Genomic DNA, 23,740 nt, shown 5'->3' on the forward strand with positions numbered 1-23,740 from the left:
TATAATATTGAAAAAATAGATTGCCTTTTGTTAACATTACAGTTCTGGGTTTGTGTCATTAACAACCAGGTTCTAATTTGCTCTGTTTACGTGTATCTGACTGTTGGTTGGAATATAATATTGAAAAAATAGATTGCCTTTTGTTAACATTACAGTTCTGGGTTTGTGTCATTAACAACCAGCTTTTTAAGTTGCTCTGTTTACGTGTATCTAAGTGTTGGTTGGAATATAATATTGAAAAAATAGATTGCCTTTTGTTAACATTACAGTTCTGGGTTTGTGTCATTAACAACCAGGTTCTAATTTGCTCTGTTTACGTGTATCTGACTGTTGGTTGGAATATAATATTGAAAAAAAAGATTGCCATTTGTAAACATTACAGTTCTGGGTTTGTGTCATTAACAACCAGCTTTTTAAGTTGCTCTGTTTACTTGTATCTAAGTGTTGGTTGGAATATAATATTGAAAAAAAAGATTGCCATTTGTAAACATTACAGTTCTGGGTTTGTGTCATTAACAACCAGCTTTTTAAGTTGCTCTGTTTACGTGTATCTAAGTGTTGGTTGGAATATAATATTGAAAAAAAAGATTGCCATTTGTAAACATTACAGTTCTGGGTTTGTGTCATTAACAACCAGCTTTTTAAGTTGCTCTGTTTACGTGTATCTGTGTGTTGGTTGGAATATAATATTGAAAAAATAGATTGCCATTTGTAAACATTACAGTTCTGGTTTTGTGTCATTAACAACCAGCTTTTTAAGTTGCTCTGCCGTCAGATAAACGGACAGCCAGTCAGGTGATTGATATTTGACAACCTGTATTTTAGCATACGCCATTTACTGTCATCAAGGGTTCTGAGTGCTTTTGCGAATTTGCAATCTTGTTCAGCAAAATTGAGCAGCCAGCCTGTTTTGCCTTTTAAAAAATTGCCCTTGAAAAATACCATCCGTATCAATGCCTTAATTTAGTTGTGAAATATATGCTCACAAAAACTAGAAGAAAAAAAAACAGTCTAAAGTTTGAGCGGAGGATAAAAGTTGGGACGTATGGTGACTAAAACCAAGCCGATATGTATTACGTGAAATTGGCTTGCACGAATAGCACAATGCATAGCGTTTGGGGTGTGTTCTATGAAGCAGTCTCAAACTGCACCTGGCGCCATTTCTATGACAACATGAAGAGATACGTGACCATGGTAAATGCGCTTGTTGCAGTGTTGAGACAGCTTTGTTATGTTTGTAGAACAGGCCCCTGGTATATGCTAATTAAATTTACATGTACGTGTACACAAAAGGTTACAGCGTGGGTAAGCATGCACTTCCTGTAGGCAGTTGAGGCGTTTTGAGTTCAAACTCTCTTGCCGTTGAAGGTAAAAACAGTCCTCCTGTATTGTGTGACTTGTGGAAAATATTAGGCAACCTTTGTGGACATTAAATTACCAATCACTTACCTCACTGTGATCCAGACATGCCAGAGGCACAAATGGCACTTCTTCTCGGTAAAAACTTCTCAAGTTTACAAATGTTCAGCTCCTCAGTTTCCTCCATTGATCATGTACCGGTACTCTAAATAACTGTTCCAGTATTTTTTCTTCAGACTTAACATTTTTGACTGATCACATGACACAGTAGGAGTTTTTTTTTTTTACCTTTAATGATAGAAGAGTTCAAACTTGAAACTCCCCTATTACCGCATTTCACCTACAGCTCAGCATTTTTCAAGTGACACATTTTGCTTGATTCTGATTAATTCATTCACCTGATAGGTTCACCTCCTAGCACCTCGTAGCACCTCAAAACTCAACTGTAGACATCTACATGTATGAGCTTCATGTGTTTCTGAAAGTGCAATTTTACGTGCCAAACTTCAGGCGAAATACAGAAAGCCATGGGCTCATACCGATTGGCCATTTCCTTGGGCTTCACAAAAAGTTTAATTTTATCAGTCCACACAGACTAATGCTTTTAGAATATGCTTGAATAAACACCTTGCAAACATGCAAAAAGGTTGAAGGATTACAGTGTGTACATGTACACTGTGAAAATACTTATGTGGATCTGTTGTCGTCACAATTGTGTGTTGGCCTATCTCCAGACATTCAGATTGGCAGACCCTTGAAGATTTTTACACATGCACTTATTGGTAGATGTTGTAGTGGCTGATAATTGAACAAATTCAGATCTGTTAAAGACACTTACATACTTATTTATAATAAAGTCTGTGTTGGCCCAGGTCCTGTTTCATGAAGTGATTGATGTAAACAAAGCTGATCATGTAAACTGCATTATACGGTAAAACCTCGACAAATTTGAGCACGAGCGTAGAGAGTGTTATGGTATATTAGAGCAATGTTACCTGTTCTGGACAGGTAATTTTCTTATTTCTGGTACGTTCATATACGTATGTCTCCCTATATATTTTATTTATTTATTTGATTGATATTTTAGGCTGTACTCAAGTATATTTCACTTATACAATGACAGCTTGATTTGGTTTGATTGGTGTTTTACGCCGTTCTCAAGAATATTTCACTTATACAACCACGGCCAGCATTATGATGAGAGGAAACCGGGCAGAGCCAGGGGGAAATCCACAACCATCTGCAGGTTTTTGGCAGACCTTCCCATGTACAGCCAGAGAGGAAGCCAACATGAGCTGGATTTGAACTCACAGGGAGTGACAGTGGCAGCTAGCATTGTGGTGGGAGGAAACGGAGCAGAGCCCGGGGGAAACCCACAACCATCTGCAGGTTCTTGGCATGTTCCTTTCTCTTGTACTGCGAGAGATGAAACCAGCATGAGCTGAACTTGAACTCACTGTGACGGCATTGGTGAGAGGCTTCTGGATCATTATGCTCGGCTGGCATACTAACACATTTTGCCCTTCAAAATCCAATGTCATTGTCATATGACTGAAAAATTGTTGAGTATGACATTAAACCCCAAGCCACTCACTCATTCATAATCCAGTGAATTTTGTTTTTCAGATTTATTTTATCTAAAGTTATACTGGTTGCATTGTTGAGGACTAATAAAGGGTTGATTCTGTTGATTAATAAAGGGTCTGCTTGATTCTGATTAATTCATTCACCTGATAGGTTCACCTCCTAGCACCTCGTAGCACCTCAAAACTCAACTGTAGACATCTACATGTATGAGCTTCATGTGTTTCTGAAAGTGCAATTTTACGTGCCAAACTTCAGGCGAAATACAGAAAGCCACGGGCTCATACCGATTGGCCATTTTCTTGGGCTTCACAAAATGAAGCAAGGAGGATGTTCCGTTGCGGATGCTCTGTGAGCACATTAAGTACCGTAGATTAACAAATTCGCGATTTCATTTCTTTAAGCATTGAGCTTTTAGCATGAAGTTTTGCATTCATTTGTCTTACACAGGCGAGCTTTTTGGTAACCTGGCTATCACTTCTAAGTTTGCACTGGTTGTTATGTACATAGCTTTCACATCTAGAAAATTTGTGTGTTCAAATTTAGCTGCACTGGTAAATTCAGATGTAGAAAAATTAGTGTATGTGTTACGTCTTTGTTGAACTAAATTGTGGTGCTTTGGTGTTAAGCCAAGTTAGGTGTTCAATTATTTATTTATTTTTTTTTGGAAATAATGAATTAATGAAGGCACACATTCAGTCCACAATCTTGATTTTGTACTGTATGTGTCTAGAAAACACACACTTAACACAAAGAAAAAAAATCAGAAAACGTGTTTACATGTATAGGCCATGATCTGTGTATTGTGTGTTGTATAACCTTTATGGTACTATCTCCTCAATTATGGATCAGTCTGTCCTCCATGTAACAACGCACCACCAAGCTATGAAATATTCATGGACATAGCTCCTTATTGGTGGATTTAATAATAGCAGTAAGTCATCTCCCCAGAGGTGACCTTAAAAGAACGCTGATCAGTTTAACAGTGGTACAGCTTCTAATTAGCTTCCCTGATATGTTAGGGTACTATCTGGTCGTTACTGTCCTGCTGGGTTTTGGTTATCATGAGCTCCCTGTTACCAGGCTTACCAGGAGTAGAAGGCATGCAGTGTTTTGTAGTCCTGCAATATTGAGGTCATGAGGTCAAACGCAGGTTATGACATTTTGTTTCCGTTGCATCAGGATGTATGACAGATGAGATGTATGCACTGTTTCCTTGTGAAATTCTCTCTTGAATAAAAAGTCTTCCGTCACAAGAATATTTATTCTTTCACAGTCATCAATTTTCAAGGGAGAAATCTTGAACATTAATGGCTAAAGATAAGGCCCAAAGCTCCACCCTAGTCTTGTAAAGACAGCCCTTACAGAGAGAGCCCATCCATATCTTACTGTAATTGCCCTAAAAAGTCGTGTGGAAAAATGCATTCTTACAGGCATATAAAGACTATGAATATTACTTTCGGTGCTAAAGCTGACATATTTCAGCTAGAATATCATCCTGCCTTCCAATCAGATCTTTAAAAAAAAACTTTATGAATAGAACTTTCAGAATCAGGCAAAATGAGTAAGTTAAGTGCAGCTCAGAATTTTTAGATCAGATTCAGTAGGCTGTGTTGATGAAGCTACAGGATAAGCTATCATGCCATGGTACTGACAGTGTTCTCACAGCAGCATCTCCTCCATCATTATTGACCGCCATGACTCCCCTGTTTTTCTTGTCCATTTCATTCCTTTGTAGTGAAAGTAGTTTGTTTATACAAAGCAGTTTTTCATGTTGCACCCTGAAGCAGCCTTTGTCTATAAGAGGTTGCCAGTTCAAATCCAGCACTCGCTGGTTTTGCTTCAGCTTTATGTTCATGTGCGGAGATTTGTTAGGTATGCTTTCCATTCAGTGGTTTTTCAGGAAATTTCCGTTTCCTTACCACCGTCCTGTAAGTGAAAAATTTCTCAGGACAGTGCTAAACACCCATCAAGTTAATCCAGTTCTTTCTCATTAAAGCACTATTTTTGATTTATTATTTATTTGATTGGTGCTCTGTGCCGTACTGAAGAATATTTCACTTACACAACAGCAGCCAGCATTATGGTGGAAGGAAGCTGGGCAGAACCCACAGGATACCCACAACCATCCGCAAGTTGCTGCAAGATCTTCCCAGTCGTGCGACTGGCGTGGGAGGCTCCTCGGTCGTTGTTCTGTGCTAGCACACTATAAACCACTAGGCCATGGAGGCACCCACTGGTTTTGGCAGAAGAATATGCGTACCTTATTATAAAGGGTTGGGGGGAGTGGTTGGATTTTTTTATCAATTAATTTAATTATAAATGACTAATGTGCCTTCAACACAAAAAACCCTAATTTTTCAACTTTTTCAGTTGCCTCTGAAACCAAGATTTGGAAACATTCTGACAGAACTATGGGATGTGAAATGAATTGCACACTATTAGGAAGCTTGTATCTTTAATGACACAAATAAATCATTTTTAGTGTCATTTTCATAATAATTTAATCCATAAATTTCACTGAAAAAGTGTTTTAGTGGTTGAAAAGATTTACAGTAAATATACATGTAGGAATGGAGATTTATTTCTTTGTTTGATTGGGTTTTAAGCCGTAATCAAGAATATTTCACTTGTACTACGGCGGTCAGCATTATAGTGGAAGGAAATCGGACAGAGCCTGGGGGACACCCATGATCATCCGCAGGTTGCTGGTTGACCTTCCCACCTACAGCCGGAGAGGAAGCCAACATGAGCTGGGCTTGAACTCACAGCAACCGCATTGGTGAGAGGCTCCTGGGTTATTACGCTCTGCTAGCACGCTAAACAATGAGCCATAGAGGCCCCTGCAGGAAGGGAGAGTGTAATCCTGGATGTTAGCTGTATGTCAAACAAGGACAATATTTAATATGGCTTTCGTTGAACTGTGGTACATAATATGACATAATGGTTAAAATATCTGAATGTATTTATTTATTTGATTGGTGTTTTACGCCGTACTCAAGAATATTTCACTTATACGACGGCGGCCAGCATTATGGTGGGAGGAAACTGGGCAGAGCCCGGGAGAAACCCACGACCATCCGCAGGTTACTGGCAGACCTTCCCACTTACGGCCGGAGAGGTAAGCCAGCATGAGCTGGACTTGAACTCACAGCGACCGCATTGGTGAGAGGCTTCTGGGTCATTACGCTGCGCTAGCGCGCTAACCGACTGAGCCACGGAGGCCCCTGTCTGAATGTAAACAAGGCACATAACCCTGATTCCTTAACCTTTTCTCATATGAAACAGCAATTCCCAGTGCTACTATTTATGCATAGTTTTAGTTTTATTTTGGAGATAAAACTTCATTGGTTGGCTTGGCCAATTTCAGGACTTCAAAAAAAAGTATAATATTATCAGCCTACACAGAATAATGCCTTGCAAAAATGCGAAAAGGTTGAAGAATTACACTCCAAAGAATTTCTTTACTGGAACTTCTTAACATACAGATTTAAGGAACACATTTGTGACCAAATACATGTTACCTGTTATTTTATTTCATTATAATTATAAAAACTGTAAATTTATTTTACTTATCTGATTTTTGTTTTACACCGTACTCAAAAATATTTCACTTATATGATGGCGACCAACATTATAGTGGGAGAAAACCGGCCACCGTCCACAGGTTGCTGGCAGATTTTCCCACATACAGCCATATAGGAAGCCAGCATGAGCTGGACTTGAGCTCACAGCGACCGCATTGGTGGGAGGCTACAGCCCGACTGGGAGGCTGAATAAATCAGTCTATAAAAATGGCAGGTTTTAGTCTACCAGCTCTATAACGCTGTTTTACATGGATCATACGAGTGCATAATGTTCAAACAGGCTTCCACCTGGTCCTTTAATAAAATGCTTGAAAATAGTGTACATTATTCTTATTTTTTTGAAAGGTTTTAAAGACCTCAGAAAAGAGTAATTTTTTATTTTCAATTATTTAATTATTCGAGTTTTCAATGTTTAATGTTACATGACATTATATGAAGCTACCAAAATAGTACTGGTGTCCATCAATCTCCATTGATAAGGATATGTGTTCTTTATATTCTGAATGACCCTTGAAAGTGCTGGTAAACATAACTACATGTTGGATATTATAGGTCGTTGAAAGTCCTTAAAAATATTATCAAACACTTATGGGAACCCTGTTAAAAAGAAAATTTGAAGTATTTTTTTATCTTGCGTGCTTAACGACAAAAGACTTGGAGCAAAGCCAAGCTCTTGGTGTCAAAGGTTAGCACAGAATTATTGAATCTGCTGAAGATGGGTTGTGGGTGAAGGAGGGCAGAAAGGACAGGGGAAGGGGCATTTGGGGTCCAAACAGAACAGATTCGATGCGTTGCCCAGAGGGTGGCGTGCACTCTCTCTGTTACCATGACAACATTGATTTCCTGTCTGGAAGTGTCTAGCTACTAGAGAGACTTACCCACTTGTTTCTGATACATGCAAGGCATGAGAAATCTACAGAGCAGTCAATGTCCAAATTCGTGGTAACCATATAGAGGTTAAGCTGTACGTGTTGTAAAATATGCAAGAACAATTGTAACCTATTCCAGCAAGCTAATTTTGCTCTCTTCTTCAACAGGGGTTATTACTGTGTTTGCTCCAAGATTTTGAATATGACCGTAGTTACCTGTTTTGTCTGATTCTGCAAGTTCTTAAAATCTTAAAATAGATGTTTTAAGACTTGGTTGGAAGGTAGGATGATATTCTGCTGATGAAATGTAAGTGTCTGCTCCCCCAAAAATAAAATTTTTTTTTTAATCTTTCGTTTTCCTGTGAACTTGCATGTCTTTGGGGGAAGTTTTTAATCAAATGTCATACTGGTGTAAGTCAAATTACATCCATATAAGGACACTTCATGCAAGACCACACAAAGAGAACAGAGTTGACCCCATATTGTCATCAAGGCCAATTAATGATGGCCAATTAATCACTTTTTTTTTTACATCATGCAGACAGGGCAAACAGTAGTTGAGAGACAGCTGTAGATATGTAATGCTATAGTTTTCTTGTATAACCTGTAGAATAATCTCGAATATATATTCATTCGGTTTGAAATCAAAACGTTTTGCAGCCATGTACATTTGTATAATCTCAGAAACCCCCCAAAATTTGATTTACATCATGCAGACAGGGCAAACAGTAGTTGAGTGACAGCTGTAGATATGTAATGCTATAGTTTTCTTGTATAATCTGTAGAATAAACCTGAATATATATATATATGTATATATATGCATTTAGTTTGAAATCAAAAAAAAAAAAAAAATCTCAGAAACCCCCCCCAAAAATTGATTTTCTTGCATTAGTACCAGTATTACAAAATTTTCCTGATTTTCATACACGAAAGAGCAACTTTCAGTCGATTTCTACACATTTTCAACTTGATTTTGGAGATAAAACCACCTTGGTTGGATTGACCAGCATCAGGGCTGGACAAAACGTATAATTTTATCTAATACAGAAAAATGCCTTCAGCATATGCTGGAATGAATGCCTTTGCAAACATATGAAAAGGTTGAAGAATTACAGTAACATATTCCACAAAGGGAGGGAAATGGACCAGTCAGGTCGATTAGCCTTCAGCAAGATTGGCTGATCAAGATTGCTCTCTCTGGCTTATACATATTTGATTAGTAAATGTATAGATACACATAGATATTTGTAAACCATGTGTGATTTGAATATAAAGGCACTATATACGTGATATAGGAAGATGTACCTTGGCTTCTGGAAGATATGAACATGCAGTGTTTTCCAAGATAATTTGGTACGTTCCCTAATTCCTCAACCTTTTTGGCATATATAAGATCAACTTTCAGTGCAGTTTGTGCACATTTTTGATTTGATTTTGGACAGAAAACTGCATTTTTGGAATTGTCCAATATCAGGGCGTCACAAAAAGTATAATAAGCACAGGAAAGTGCTTGAATAAAAACCTTGCCAACATGCAAAAAGAAGTAGAGTGCATATTTTATTGTTATTGAAATGTAGGTATTGTTATAGTATAAACAGGCAGTTTTGTGCACGTATGTGTACAATTCAGCTGAGCGTAGATTGACATTGCGACTGTGACCATCTGGGTTTTTGGTGACTGGAGGCGCCTTACATGTAAATCAGCTGGGAACATCCAATTCCAGACTGGTTTCAGTCGATATATGTGGCCTTGCGATCTTGCTCAAACATTGTACTTTTCTGCGATTCAAAAGATCCAGTTGGGCCAGGCTATTTCGTTCTTGCGTCCAGTTTTGTGAAACTTTTGAGACACAAGCGTTACTTGTAGGGCGACCCTGTCTAGTTAGTTTACAGACCTGGTTGACTCCTAATTGCCAGTCAACCTATGTGCTGCTCTTTGTGTTTAAATACTTGACTAAATACCATGACTAAAGTGTTTCAAAAGCAGAGTTGGAATCTTTCAAATGCAAAAGCAGCAGATCAGGTATTTAATCCTCACTTAAGTCATAACTTGTGACTTCAAATTTTGTAATTCTGGTGTTATATCTTGCTGTAGATTCAGCATGTTAAAGAGGAATATTTATTTATTTATGTAGTTGATTGGTGTTTACGCCATACTCAAGAATATTTCACTTGCGGCCAGCATTATGGTGGGAGGAAACTGGGAAGAGCCCGGGGGAAACCCACGACCATCCGCAGGTTACTGGCAGACCTTCCCACATACGGCCAGAGAGGAAGCTAGCATGAGCTGGACTTGAACTCACAGCGACTGTAAAGAGGAATAGGCCAAGTACTGGTCAGCCCAGTGTCAGTATAATGTGACATGCTATTTATAGTCAGTGTTGTTATTCCAGTTTGATATTTCACACCTAGTATTATTCCTGGGGTTTTTACACGAAGCATACTTGCTAAGTATGCCCTTAACTACTTCAATGACGACCTACATGTATGCTGTAGAGATATGAAGTGCACTAAGCTGAGGGCTACTTTAATAACACTATGTATGCTTCATGGAACTTATCTCTGAACTTTGATTTGAACTGAAGTGCTGATTTTCATTTTTTTCATCATAATGAAGGTCTAAGATGAAAAACCCAATGTTACCGCAATAAACTGTTTTGAAGACTATGAGGAGGACTTTAGTCAAAGGCAGCTTTGTGGTCCTGGGGTGAATTCCAGAAAGCCATTTCTGACTTAAGTCAAAATTTGAAACCTCCTCACAATGCTTGATTTTTGGTAGAGGAAGTTGAAATTAGGACATATTTGTCTTAAGGTGGACAAAATTGTAAAGTACTAAAGCCAAAAAATAAGCCTGAAGATCGCATTTTTTGAGGTGGACAAAATTGTAAAGTACTAAAGCCAAAAAATAAGCCTGAAGATCGCATTTTAAGTCATGAACTTAAGTCAGAAATCGACCCCAGAATTTTCGTATCTTTGCTTCATGCATTTTGTACATTCATTACTGAATATGACTATACGTATGTCATGAAAAATGTGGGGTTTTTTTATTTTTCTTGTTTCAGGAACTCTCCAAAATAACGATGCCGGTGATATTTAATGAACCCCTCAGCTTCCTCCAAAGACTCTCCGAATATTTACAATACGCAGATTTAATAAATGACGCTTGCAAAAAAGATGACGACTTAGAACGAATGCAGGTATGTACTTCAGTCTGTTAGTGTTATTCTTTGTGCTCATTCATTGAAAATGCAACATACAATATAACCCAGGTTATTTCGTAAGATGGCTGGAAACAGGCCTAAACTGACAAACCTACACTACGGTATTCTGGTAAAACTATATATCGGCTGGTGTTCTTACAAATAACCATGGGATAATTGCCATATTAGAGAAACCAGAAATGTGTTGTCACGCATGCTTACCCTACCCTGTTCAATATGTGTGGCTGAAAGGCAAGCCTGGATACATGACAATCACAAGTTTGGCCAGGGGGGTGTCTCAGTGTCTTTGAGACGCCCTATTCAGACAGAATTAACAAGGGAGACATAGGGAAAATAGGAGAAAATTGGAAATGAGACGGCTTGATTTGAAATTCTGGCTAATTTTATGGCAACAATACGGCATTCTCGGGCTATGGCCGTCTAATTGGTGAAAATGTATATAACATGGCAGCTACTATCTTGATTTGCTTACTTTGGAACTGCAATGTCTAGGTTACATGTACATCATTGCCGTGTTAAATAATTATTTGTATAATACATTACTGATACACATTTTTACAGTAGAGTTGTCTTTTTATTTTTTTTAAATGATTTCCATATAAATACAAATAAAAGTCCGAAACACCCGAATTTTTGAGTAATTTGCCAAAGGTCGGTGGTTTACCCCTGTCACTCTGGCTTCATCCACCCACAAAATTCTTGAGTATGGAGTAAAACAAGAATGAAATAAAGAAAAATAAGTAGACTAAATTTTCAATAAAGATACGGCTGTACTAGTGTCTTATCTCTGTTGTGTTGTCAGCTAGTATGTGCCTTCGCCGTATCAGCCATTTCATCAAACTGGGAAAGAACAGGGAAACCTTTCAACCCTTTGTTAGGGGAAACCTATGAGTTAAATAGGTGAGTATTAAACAGATTTAATAAACGACGCTTGCTAAAAAGATGACGACTTAGAACGAATGCAGGTATGTACTTCAGTCTCTTAGTGTTATTCTTTGTGCTCATTCATTGAAAATGCAACATACAATATAAGAAAGTTATTTCGTAAGATGGCTGGAAACAGGCCTAAACTGACAAACCTATTCTAAGGTATTGGGAAGGTCTGTGAGAAACCTGCAGATCATCGTGGGTTTCCTCCCAGGCTCTACCAAGTTTCCTCCCACCCAAATGCTGGCCCGTGTCTTGTAAGTGAAATGCTCTTGAGTACCGCGTGAAACAGCAAATAGATTAACCTGGTTTCATTCTTGGCTGACCGACTTTAAGTGCCATACAGTTTCAGAATTTGTGCAGCTGTGACAATATATGTCTAAAATTGAAAGCTATGATCCCAGTAGGGGAGTTTTGAGTTGGAGCTCTTTTGTTGTCAAAGGTAAAAACAGTCCTACTGTTTCATGTGACTTGTGAAAAATGTTAGGCAACCTTTGTTGCCATTAATTAACCAATTACCTGTTCTCACCTTGTTCCAGAAGGACAAAAGACACCTCTTGCCTTTAGGAACATTACTAGTTCACAAAGGCCCAACTTCCCAATTTTTCTCTATCATATGTCTAATCTAAATTACTTTGTATGAAATTTTTTCAGATGCCCATGTCACAGTATATGTCATAAAAAAATAGTTGCCTAACATTTTTGATAGGTCACGTGACACAGTTAGACTTTTTCTGCCTTTATCTGTAAAAGAGTTTGAACTTGTAACTCCCCTATTAAACTTCAAATGTGGCATTGTTACAGCGCACAGAGGAATTTTATACTTATAGTTGAAGTTAAAATGATACTCTCTGAGAGCTTTTAAATTTACTTTTTAATTTTCTTACATAGTTTGATGAGCTTGGGGCCCAAAACATTTTCTCAATGTGGCCCTGTATTTGACTTGAACTAGCAGGGTTTGAAATTACCATTCACATGTCTGACATGACGGGCAGAGAAATGTTCTGTCCAACAAATTGTAGGTAGAACACAAACAAGTGTCTGGCCTACTTAAATTCAGATACACGAAACAAGCCATCAAAAAGGTTTTCCACATGAATGCCTAGTAAACTTTGTTAGGCTGATTAAAAAAAAAAAACACAGGCTTACAACGTGGACTTAACACCTGTACTAAGTCTCCTATGATGCTGGGTTCTTGAGTAGATGCCCAGGAAATTTTATGCTCAGCAGGACAAATGTGTTTTGTCATATTACACTGGCTAATGGGACAGACTTAATGTTCCAAAAAATAAAAACCTCCAAAAAACAAAGCTCATTGATGGGTTAATTGTTGTCCGCAGACCGGATTTGAACTTCTGCCTCGCGAGTGAGCAGGTCTCCCATCACCCCCCAGTCAGTGCCTTCCATGTCCTCTCCCCAGACTACACATTCCACGGCTCCACCCTGCCTAAACTCAAGTTCTGGGGCAAATCGGTTGAGGTGGTGCCCAAAGGGACAGTCACACTCAATCTGTTGAAGTAAGTACATCCTGTGAATCAGTGAGTGGATGAAAGAAAATCTTTATTTAAATTAAGAGATACAGAATCAGTGTTGATTGGTTGACAGTGCAGATAGGATTTCTTGGGTTAACCCCTGCAGCCTTGGTCAAAATTGTATAAATATGCCATACCTGTATCAATACATCTTTGCCTTTACACAGCCTAGGCTTGCCTGTCTCTCACAACCAGCCAGTTAGTAGCGATTCTGTATCCCTTTAAAGAGTAAATTATGCAAATGAGTGATTACAATTGTAATCGGCTGTCGTCATCAAAATTAGAAGATAGGATTAGTGATTGAAATAATCCTTGTAATATCATGAATGCGTTAAGCGGAAAGTGATGGCGCAGGTTTGATTTTGCTTTGGGAGTGGACAGCAACATAGAAAAAAAATACACGAACAGTGAAATCAGTGTACTAAGAAGCTAGGTATTTGTTATGATTAACTCCTCCAACTTTGGATACCACAGTTGTGGTTGACCTTTACTGACATTCTTGAGTATGGCGTAAAACTCCTACAAAATAAACAAATAAAATAAATCATTAGTAATAATTTGTCCATAAAAATGGAATTTAAGATGTAGGCTGCTGTACATGTAGTCTCAAACTTGGCTTGATAAGTCTAATGCAATGCAAAGACATGTACTCTTTGACTATCTGTCAGATGACTGAAACATTTGCCATGTAATGTTTGGATCCCGTTACTTTATGCTGTTTCTAAGTGATTTGCATATTTTGCTTAATATGCCTGTTTCATTTTGTTGACAGACACAAAGAAAGCTACAGTTGGCAAAATGTGAACTGCTGCGTTCATAATGTGGTGGTTGGAAAACTTTGGGTGGAACATGTAAGTTTACGCCAAGAAAAGTAGTTTATTTATTCTGCATAAAACAGTTAGATTGCTGACAGTTTTCCAAGCTTTCTTCAGAATAGTTGCTAAATAGTTTGAATTGCGGAATCTTGATACAAGTACATGGCCTAACCAAGACAGGTTTACAGACTGCTCAAGATCAAGATTTGAACTGTTGTATCGATGTTCAACAAAATTAATAATATTTTGCCCTGTTTAGAGTCTGTTTGTCAACATTGTCTGAACAATTTGTTAAGATTTCTCTATGTTTAATTACCGGCCCAGATGGCACAGTTGGTAGAGCGTCCGCTTTGGGACCAGTAGATCCAGGATCAATCCTTGATTGAGTCACACCTAAGACTTTAAAAGAGGAAGTTGTAACTTCCTCGCTTGGCGTTCAGCATGAAAGGGATAGTGCAACGACTGGTTGACCCGTATCAGTATAATGGCTCGGGCGGGGTGGCTCACTTGCCTTCGGTAAGGCGTCTTAATGAAGCAGCACTAAATAAAAGAGCGGTGGAAATCCGTCCTGCAACAAGGAGGCACATTACACGTACATGCACCCTAATGATTCCTTCGTCGTCATATGACTGAAAAATTGTTGAGTACGACGTTAAACCCCAAGCACTCACTTACTCACTCACTTTATGTTTAATCTGTGATTTCTCTTGTGCAGTACGGTGTTATGGAAGTAGTGAATCACAAGACAGGCTGGAAGGCCAAACTGAACTTCAAACAAGGCGGCTGGTTTGGCAAAGATCTCCACGCTGTCGAAGGGTACATTTATGATGCAGAGTAAGTCTGTTTTATAGAAACCCTCAGTGACATGATTGTACCAAAAACTCTGAAGGCTTGTTTGAAGACAGGTAAATTCAATTAAGAAACAATGGGTTCATTCACTGCCTATACGCTGTGATAACGGAAGTAAAAAAAGAAAGTGTCCATTAGTTTTGGATGAGGCTGCAAGCTGGTTTGGCAAAGATCTCCACGTGTACTGTAGACGGCCACATTTGTAACAGAGACTAGTAGATTACCCACTGTGAAATGTGCCAAAATTTCTGTTGGCTTGTTTGAAGACAGGTAAATTTAATTAGGCTTTGTATATTTGACTCGCTAATGAAATCATTGTTTCTGTATTCACCAGTAGCTCTGATTTTTGTACTATTTATAGTGTTAAAATTATTCCAAATTTTGAGGAAGTTAAAGTGCCTTGTAATATTTTATTGTATTACATCCCTTCTGTTGTATACGCAAGGTATTGAGTTCAGCCCCAGCTTCAGATGGTATTTTGAGTGTTCGAATGCTCTTGGGTCTAAGGTAGCAGTAGACATTTGACAGCAGTCCATTGGAGATGAGTGGTTTATGACCACTATGGCATGCAAATAGCTTGCTTTCATAGGAAATCTGTGTTACATGTTGAATAGTTTTTGACCTGTTTCTAATCTTCAACATGTTTTCAGAACTTCAACGTGCTTTCAAGCTTCGACCTGGTGCTTTATTTAGTGCAAATGGGTAAAAATTTGCTTATGTTTTTCAGTGGAAAAAAGAATTTAGGTAAAAACTTTTAGAACTGGGTGAAAGGTCTTTGCTAAAACTTATTGCCTATTTTCCAGGAAAAGGAAAGTGAAAGCGCTGTATGGGAACTGGGTGAAGGGTCTGTTTGCCGTGAATGTAGACCAGTATACGGAATCTGTCTCGTCCTCAGGGTCACGTTCAGAACACAGCACTCCCCGGAAGTCTAAGGTAATTCCCAAAACTAATCCCAGTCTCGAAAAGTAATTCCCAAAACTAATCCCAGTCTCGAAAAGTAATTCCCAAAACTAATCCCAGTCTCGAACAGGTTATTTTCAGGATTTTCCTCCTTCCATTGTTTCATAGCCAAACTGGCATTAAGCCATAATCATTCATTCATTCCATTGTTCTTGCTGCTGTGGAGGCAATAAACAGTCAAGAGTACTCTCTTGCATGACGTTCACTAGAAACCACAGACCTTCGATCAATATGACTTACGTCACAAGTGGAAAAGCTTGCTTGCCAGTGGTTAGTGGCTTGTTAGGATTGTTCTGAAATACATGTACCAAGGATTAATAACAGCACTTCCTTTCTGTATGTGTGGGGGCCCTGTGTGGCCTAGTGGTAAGCTTGCTAGTGCACCACACTGACCGAGGAGCCTCTCACCAATGCAGTGCCCAAGATCTGCCCAGTTTCCTCCCACCATTATGCAGTCTGCCGTTGTTTAAGTGAAATATTCTTTAGTACGGCATAAAACACCAGTCAAATAAGTAAGTAAATCTTTCTGTATGGTGATCTGAAGTATATAATGCGTATTGACTCCTCTGCTGTTTGTGGAGGATTGGGGACAGTAAGTGGTCAACAACGCTCCTGTGGCCGTTCGCACCTGTAGTAGTGCACACAGATCTGTATGTCACCGGTAGTAGTGCGCACACATCTGTATGTCACCAGTAGTAGTGCACACAGATCTGTATGTCACCGGTAGTAGTGCGCACAGATCTGTATGTCACCAGTAGTAGTGCACACAGATCTGTATGTCACCAGTAGTAGTGCACACAGATCTGTAGTAGTGCACACAGATCTGTATGTCACCAGTAGTAGTGCACACAGATCTGTATGTCACCAGTAGTAGTGCACACAGATCTGTATGTCACCAGTAGTAGTGCACACAGATCTGTATGTCACCAGTAATAGTGCACACAGATCTATATGTCACCAGTAGTAGTGCACACAGATCTGTATGTCACCAGTAGTAGTGCACACAGATCTGTATGTCACCAGTAGTAGTGCACACAGGTCTGTATGTCACCAGTATTAGTGCACACAGATCTGTATGTCACCGGTTAGTAGTGCACGCAGATCTGTATGTCACCGGTAGTAGTGCACACAGATCTGTATGTCACAGGTATTAGTTCACGCAGATCTGTATGTCACCCAAGTGCACACAGATCTGTATGTCACCAGTATTAGTTCACGCAGATCTGTATGTCACCAGTAGTAGTGCTCACAGATCTGTATGTCCCCAGTAGTAGTGCACACAGATCTGTATATCACCGGTAGTAGTGCACACAGATCTGTATGTCACCAGTAGTAGTGCACACAGATCTGTATGTCACCAGTAGTAGTGCACACAGGTCTGTATGTCACTGGTAGTAGTGCACACAGATCTGTATGTCACCGGTAGTAGTGCACACAGATCTGTATGTCACCTGTAGTAGTGCACACAGGTCTGTATGTCACCAGTACTAGTTCACGCAGATCTGTATGTCACCGGTAGTAGTGCACACAGATCTGTATGTCACCGGTAGTAGTGCACACAGATCTGTATGTCACCTGTAGTAGTGCACACAGGTCTGTATGTCAACAGTAGTAGTGCACGCAGATCTGTATGTCACCAGTAGTAGTGCACACAGATCTGTAGTAGTGCACACATATCTGTATGTCACCAGTAGTAGTGCACACAGATCTGTATGTCACCGGTAGTAGTGCACACAGATCTGTATATCACCAGTAATAGTGCACACAGATCTGTATCTCACCAGTAGTAGTGCACACAGATCTGTATGTCACCCGTAATAGTGCACACAGATCTGTATGTCACCAGTAGTAGTGCACACAGATCTGTATGTCACCGGTAGTAGTGCACACAGATCTGTATGTCACCGGTAGTAGTGCACACAGATCTGTATGTCACCAGTAGTAGTGCACACAGATCTGTATGTCACCAGTAATAGTGCACACAGATCTATATGTCACCAGTAGTAGTGCACACAGATCTGTATGTCACCGGTAGTAGTGCACACAGGTCTGTATGTCACCAGTATTAGTTCACGCAGATCTGTATGTCACCCAAGTGCACACAGATCTGTATGTCACCAGTAGTAGTGCACACAGATCTGTATGTCACCCGTTAGTAGTGCACGCAGATCTGTATGTCACCGGTAGTAGTGCACACAGATCTGTATGTCACAGGTATTAGTTCACGCAGATCTGTATGTCACCCAAGTGCACACAGATCTGTATGTCACCAGTATTAGTTCACGCAGATCTGTATGTCACCAGTAGTAGTGCACACAGATCTGTATGTCACCAGTAGTAGTGCACACAGATCTGTATGTCACCAGTAGTAGTGCACACAGATCTGTATGTCACCGGTAGTAGTGCACGCAGATCTGTATGTCACCAGTATTAGTTCACGCAGATCTGTATGTCACCAGTAGTAGTGCACACAGATCTGTATGTCACCGGTAGTAGTGCACATAGATCTGTATGTCACCAGTAGTAGTGCACACAGATCTGTATGTCACCTGTAGTAGTGCACACAGGTCTGTATGTCACCGGTATTAGTTCACGCAGATCTGTATGTCACCGGTAGTAGTGCACACAGATCTGTATGTCACCGGTAGTAGTGCACACAGATCTGTATGTCACCTGTAGTAGTGCACACAGGTCTGTATGTCACCAGTATTAGTTCACGCAGATCTGTATGTCACCGGTAGTAGTGCACACAGATCTGTATGTCGCCGGTAGTAGTGCACACAGATCTGTATGTCACCTGTAGTAGTGCACACAGGTCTGTATGTCAACAGTAGTAGTGCACGCAGATCTGTATGTCACCAGTAGTAGTGCACACAGATCTGTAGTAGTGCACACAGATCTGTATGTCACCTGTAGTAGTGCACACAGATCTGTATGTCACCAGTAGTAGTGCACACAGATCTGTATGTCACCAGTAATAGTGCACACAGATCTGTATGTCGCCTGTAGTAGTGCACACAGATCTGTTTGTCACCAGTAATAGTGCACACAGATCTGTATGTCACCAGTAGTAGTGCACACAGATCTGTATGTCACCGGTAGTAGTGCACACAGATCTGTATGTCACCGGTAGTAGTGCACACAGATCTGTATGTCACCGGTAGTAGTGCACACAGGTCTGTATGTCACCAGTATTAGTTCACGCAGATCTGTATGTCACAAAAGTGCACACAGATCTGTATGTCACCGGTAGTAGTGCACACAGATCTGTATGTCACCAGTAGTAGTGCACACAGGTCTGTATGTCACCAGTAGTAGTGCACACAGGTCTGTATGTCATCAGTATTAGTTCATGCAGATCTGTATGTCACCCAAGTGCACACAGATCTGTATGTCACCGGTAGTAGTGCTCACAGATCTGTATGTCACCGGTTTTAGTGCACACAGATCTGTATGTCACCGGTAGTTGTGCACACAGATCTGTATGTCACCTGTAGTTGTGCACACAGATCTGTATGTCACCGGTAGTAGTGCACACAGATCTGTATGTCACCGGTAGTAGTGCACACAGATCTGTTTGTCACCAGTAGTAGTGCAGACAGATCTGTATGTCACAAGTGGGAAAGTTTGTACAGAGACTTACCAAAGGTTGTTTGCTTTTTCTTGACACTTGGGTGTGCTCCTATGTAACTGACCTCCATGGGAAGGAAACTAGGCAGATCCCATGGGAAATCCACGACCATTCGCAGGTTGCTGACGATCTCCATTGAAGAAGTAAAAAATTGTTTTTCTGGCATTAAACGACAATCACATAAGTAAATAAATAAATTTAAAGTATACTGTTGTTTTGCAGCACACAAATGGCTCCAAACATTCCCTGGAAGATGATGATATACCACGTGTGGATTCCCACTTTGACCTTAATATCCCGGGTCAGCAGTGTCTGTGGAGGGCACACCCACGTCCCTGTCACTCAGAACAGGTAAAAACCATTGCTTTATAATTATATGTGCGGTTGTTACATTAAAATATTTTACCTTTCAGTTTTGATCCTTTGACTGTTCATGCAGCTTTAGTGATATTAAGTGGCTGATAACACTTGTTGGCGCAGTCTCGTTTGTTGATTTTGACTTTTTTTTATTTAAATTGTGTTCTTATCTGCCTGGCACACATGGGAATATACAGCAGTACCTTGCCAAAGATTTGTGGTTTACCTGTGGCACTGTGGCTTCCTCCAGCCATTAAAATGACAACAGTCGTATAAATAAATAATGTGTAGGTATGGAGTTAAACACCAGTCAGCTAAGTAAGTAAATAAAAAGTGAAATGTCTTGTCTTGCATCCTGTGTGTGGTTTTAGTGAGGTAGCATGATACAAACAGTAAATGACAAAAATGGCTGTTCAGAACTAACCTGGGCTTATGTTGTGTATACACATCGGCCATTAGATGGACATTTAGTATTCTGTCTGAGAAATTTATTTGCCAGCATCTTTGAAATTGATTCATGCTAAGTAGCCTGAAAAATGCGAATTTTGGGCCTGGGAATTTGAAATCATTATGCTGTTCGAACTCTGTATTTTGTCTCCCTCCAGTACTTCAACTTTACAACATTTGCGATGATGCTGAATGAACTGACAGATGAGATGAGGGAGGGGCTTCCACCGACAGACTCGAGGCTACGCCCGGACATCCGCCACCTGGAGGAGGGCATGATTGGTGAGTGACAGCTGTCAGGATATATACACTCTCCAGCTCATTCTTCATTTAGCTACATTGTATAATCCACAGATTTTGAGAAAGGCTTAAGATTTTGCAATGAGGCCTCAACACTATTTTTAGCAACAGACCTTTGTTGCCCAGTTCACACAATGAACTGTCATACAATGAAGACAGAACAATGTTATAGAAGAAGCTAATATATTGCAACATTGTAGACATTGCACTACAGTCATAGTTTGTTGTTGTAGCAATGGCTTGAGGTCCAGTGCTTGGTTGGTCAAAACTGTCTTAAGACTTAATTGAGAACCCTGACACCTTTATTCGCATACCAAATGTTCCCTAGACACAATATTTTTGCTATGTTAATATTTGAACTGCATTTTAAAAACAAAAATTTGGTTTAACCAGCTCCACTTAAAAAAACCTGTCTATCTTGTCGGCTGCGGAGCCCTGGTTCGGTGACGTCATGCCCTGAAGACCTGTCAATATTATGTATTGAAAAGCCCTGAAAAACATTGACAAATCCATGCATTAGGCCAACTCGCAGTGTGCTTTTCTTGAAGCTATCATCAACAGATAACTAATTCTATAATTACTCTTATTCTCTTATACTCTTAGCATCTTCTGCATTCTGAGAGTGAAAATCTGGACTTCTTTTTCTTTGTTGTTTAGCCCTTTTCAGGAGGGAGATATAAGCCTCTTCCAGCGGCCTTTTATTTTAGTAGGCATGGCTGAATTAGCAATTCTCATACGACTATGATTGAATCCTCCGTAATCAAAGGTGTTTTTGATGAGATCTGGTCCATATTTTCTCAACCTATGGCATTTTTAGGCCATGCATGTAACGTTACAGTACCCTGCGTTGTGCTGCTGCAGTCGCAAAGCCACACATGGGCATGGAATAATCTCGAAAGCAGTTGTAAAAGTGTAGCGATTGTCTCCTTGTGGTCAGTGTTGTACACGAAGAGAAGCCTCACATGCCTTGTGAATGAAACTTGTGAATGGACGTTTAAGTCGGTCAAAATCAAACACACAAATATTCATTTCATGTGTTATAGCGAACCCCCACTGTTCAAACAACAAAATGAAAATTCACTTGCCCGATGAATATTGTTCTCTGTAGTGCACGTAACTGAGTCATAAATACCTGTGATTTGATCAGATTTGGCTGCAGAGCAGAAAAACCGACTGGAAGAAAAACAGAGGGCAGCGAGGAAGGAGAGAAAGAAGAAGAAAGAGGAGTGGGTTCCAACGTAAGTAAAAAAAATTTAGGTTTCATTTGGTTGATTTGTTCTGTTTTGCCAGTATTTTTTTTGTTCAGCCTATGGTCAAAATAGTTCCATTGCCATTTTATAACTAGAGAGCTTTGCAAAAATCAAAAGTTATTAATTTGGACTTTTTCATCACCTTTTGATTTCCCGTGTAGTAACTTTTCCAAGTATTGTCCAGTTTTTGTAAAAAATTGTGTGCAGGTTTGTTTTGTGTAGCATCTGTTCAGTATCGATAACTACTAGGGTCTGTATATTTTTGCATATTTAACAATTTCCTAGATTTTGAATGGATAATGGTTTCTGTGCAATAACTGCTTCCATTATTACCAACTTTTTGATAACATTTTGATTGTAGAATCCTCTTGTGGTCCGAAAGATCAAGTTTGAATACCAGCTTGATATATGTATACTGTAAATTTGCATACTGTAAAGCTTGTCAACCTCTAGCATGTCTAGAACAGTTTTTTTCAGTGGAATTTATGCATACAGTTATTATGAAGATGGCGCAAGAATGATTTGTGTCATGAAAAGATGCAAGCTTCATAATACTGTGCAGATTATTTCTCTACACCCCTTAGTTCTTTCACAATGTTTCAAAATATTGGTTGCAGAGGTGAGCGAAAAGGGTTAAAAAAATTAAGGTAATTCTTGCCTATTTATCATGTGATCTATGTTCCTTATTCTTGAATTTTTGCTTGTTTTAGATGGTTTCATTGGGATGTTAACCCTGTGACTGGGAAAGAAGACTGGCTTCTGAAAGATGACTATTGGCAGAGGAAGTGGGACACATGTCCAGACATTTTTTGACCAATCATTGGTAGCTGAGATATTTGCTGCAGCTCTGTCTTAACAGCAGACAGTTTGACCAATCACAGGTGGCTGAGATATTTTCTGCGGCTCTGTCATAGTAGCAAGATTATCAGCATAATATGGATCAGAATCTGCTGAATTAGTTTCAGATTTATGAGATTATAGACAAAACCGTGTTGATTGAGCAACGGCAGGCTGGATGGATGAAAACAGAAGAAAGTTACTGAAGGAAAAGACCCATGGAAAGATGAAGCCAGAGCTGATAACGCACCTCCTGCAAAGTGTTTTATTGATAATAAGATCATGACATGATCTAATTCTTTGAGTAGAGAAAATGCAAAACTGAGTGGAATTTCAAACAAGATCAGCCGTAACATAATTTGTCTCAGTACAACATTGCGATAATATCTACTGATAAGGACAAGGTAAACCTCTCTGGGGATAAGATACATTTGGTCTGACTGAAAGATGACAACCTACAAGAGGCCTGGCACTAGGGGACTGATATTTGTGAAGATCTGTTAAAGGGAGGTAATTCATTCAGCTGTGAGTGAAGTTCTCCATATGATAAGCTGCAGATACTGTGACATAACATCTTGTTGCCACCTGTTAGCAGTTAGGAAGGTGCTTGTTGGGTTTTGGACATTTAGAAAATGTGATAATTTTGTTTTGTTTTTTAATGAAGGTAATGGATATTTTTTAAACTCAAATGAGACATACATAGTACATTATCATCAGAAACGTTTATGGCGTAGCAAGGTCGTGTAAGAAACTTACAAAGATCAGCATGTCGAATCAAGTGTATTCTACACATACAGCTTCATGGGAAGCTAATATGGGTATTAAGTCCATATATTATATATTTATGATTTTAAAAAAAAAATCAGCAATCATTGCAGTTGCACCGAGATAAAATGGAACAGCAGCAGATTTAGTTAATATTTAATACCAGTATACTGTTACACAGTTATTTTGGGGCCAAGTACAAAACTGAAAATACGGTTTAAAGTTCAATCTGGTATTATATCTGAAGACAGTTTTGAACAACCGGGCCCTGTACAGGAAATTGCAACCAGCAAAAAACAGGTGAAGCTGGACCAGTCCTTTGCTTTGAATACCGGTAGTTGTTCTTGTAAATAAACTGGAAGCCTGTGATGATATGTTTTATCTGTGCACCGATAGTTTTACGCGTCATGTGTTTGGGTCTCTTTAACAGCAGCCGTGGATAGATTTATG

At 39.4% G+C, this 23,740-nt stretch overlaps 1 protein-coding gene across 3 annotated transcripts in view; it reads left to right on the plus strand.

Moving 5' to 3' along the window:
• Nucleotides 1-23,328, plus strand: part of LOC135463607 (oxysterol-binding protein-related protein 2-like) — a 75,092-nt gene extending 51,764 nt beyond the window's left edge. For all 3 annotated transcript variants that reach the window (XM_064740939.1, XM_064740940.1, XM_064740941.1), the window contains 10 exons: nt 10,462-10,596; nt 11,423-11,520; nt 12,888-13,064; nt 13,852-13,930; nt 14,610-14,728; nt 15,547-15,676; nt 19,557-19,685; nt 20,297-20,420; nt 21,586-21,676; nt 22,399-23,328. In XM_064740939.1, the coding sequence (XP_064597009.1) occupies nt 10,462-10,596; nt 11,423-11,520; nt 12,888-13,064; nt 13,852-13,930; nt 14,610-14,728; nt 15,547-15,676; nt 19,557-19,685; nt 20,297-20,420; nt 21,586-21,676; nt 22,399-22,501 (1,185 nt within the window). In that variant the 3' untranslated portion in view covers nt 22,502-23,328. The remainder of the gene's footprint in view (nt 1-10,461; nt 10,597-11,422; nt 11,521-12,887; nt 13,065-13,851; nt 13,931-14,609; nt 14,729-15,546; nt 15,677-19,556; nt 19,686-20,296; nt 20,421-21,585; nt 21,677-22,398) is intronic.
• The last annotated feature ends 412 nt before the right edge of the window (nt 23,329-23,740 follow it).

The sequence above is a fragment of the Liolophura sinensis genome, chromosome 3, assembly GCF_032854445.1.
Source record: "Liolophura sinensis isolate JHLJ2023 chromosome 3, CUHK_Ljap_v2, whole genome shotgun sequence".
In the NCBI taxonomy this organism is placed as follows: Eukaryota; Metazoa; Mollusca; class Polyplacophora; order Chitonida; family Chitonidae; genus Liolophura; species Liolophura sinensis.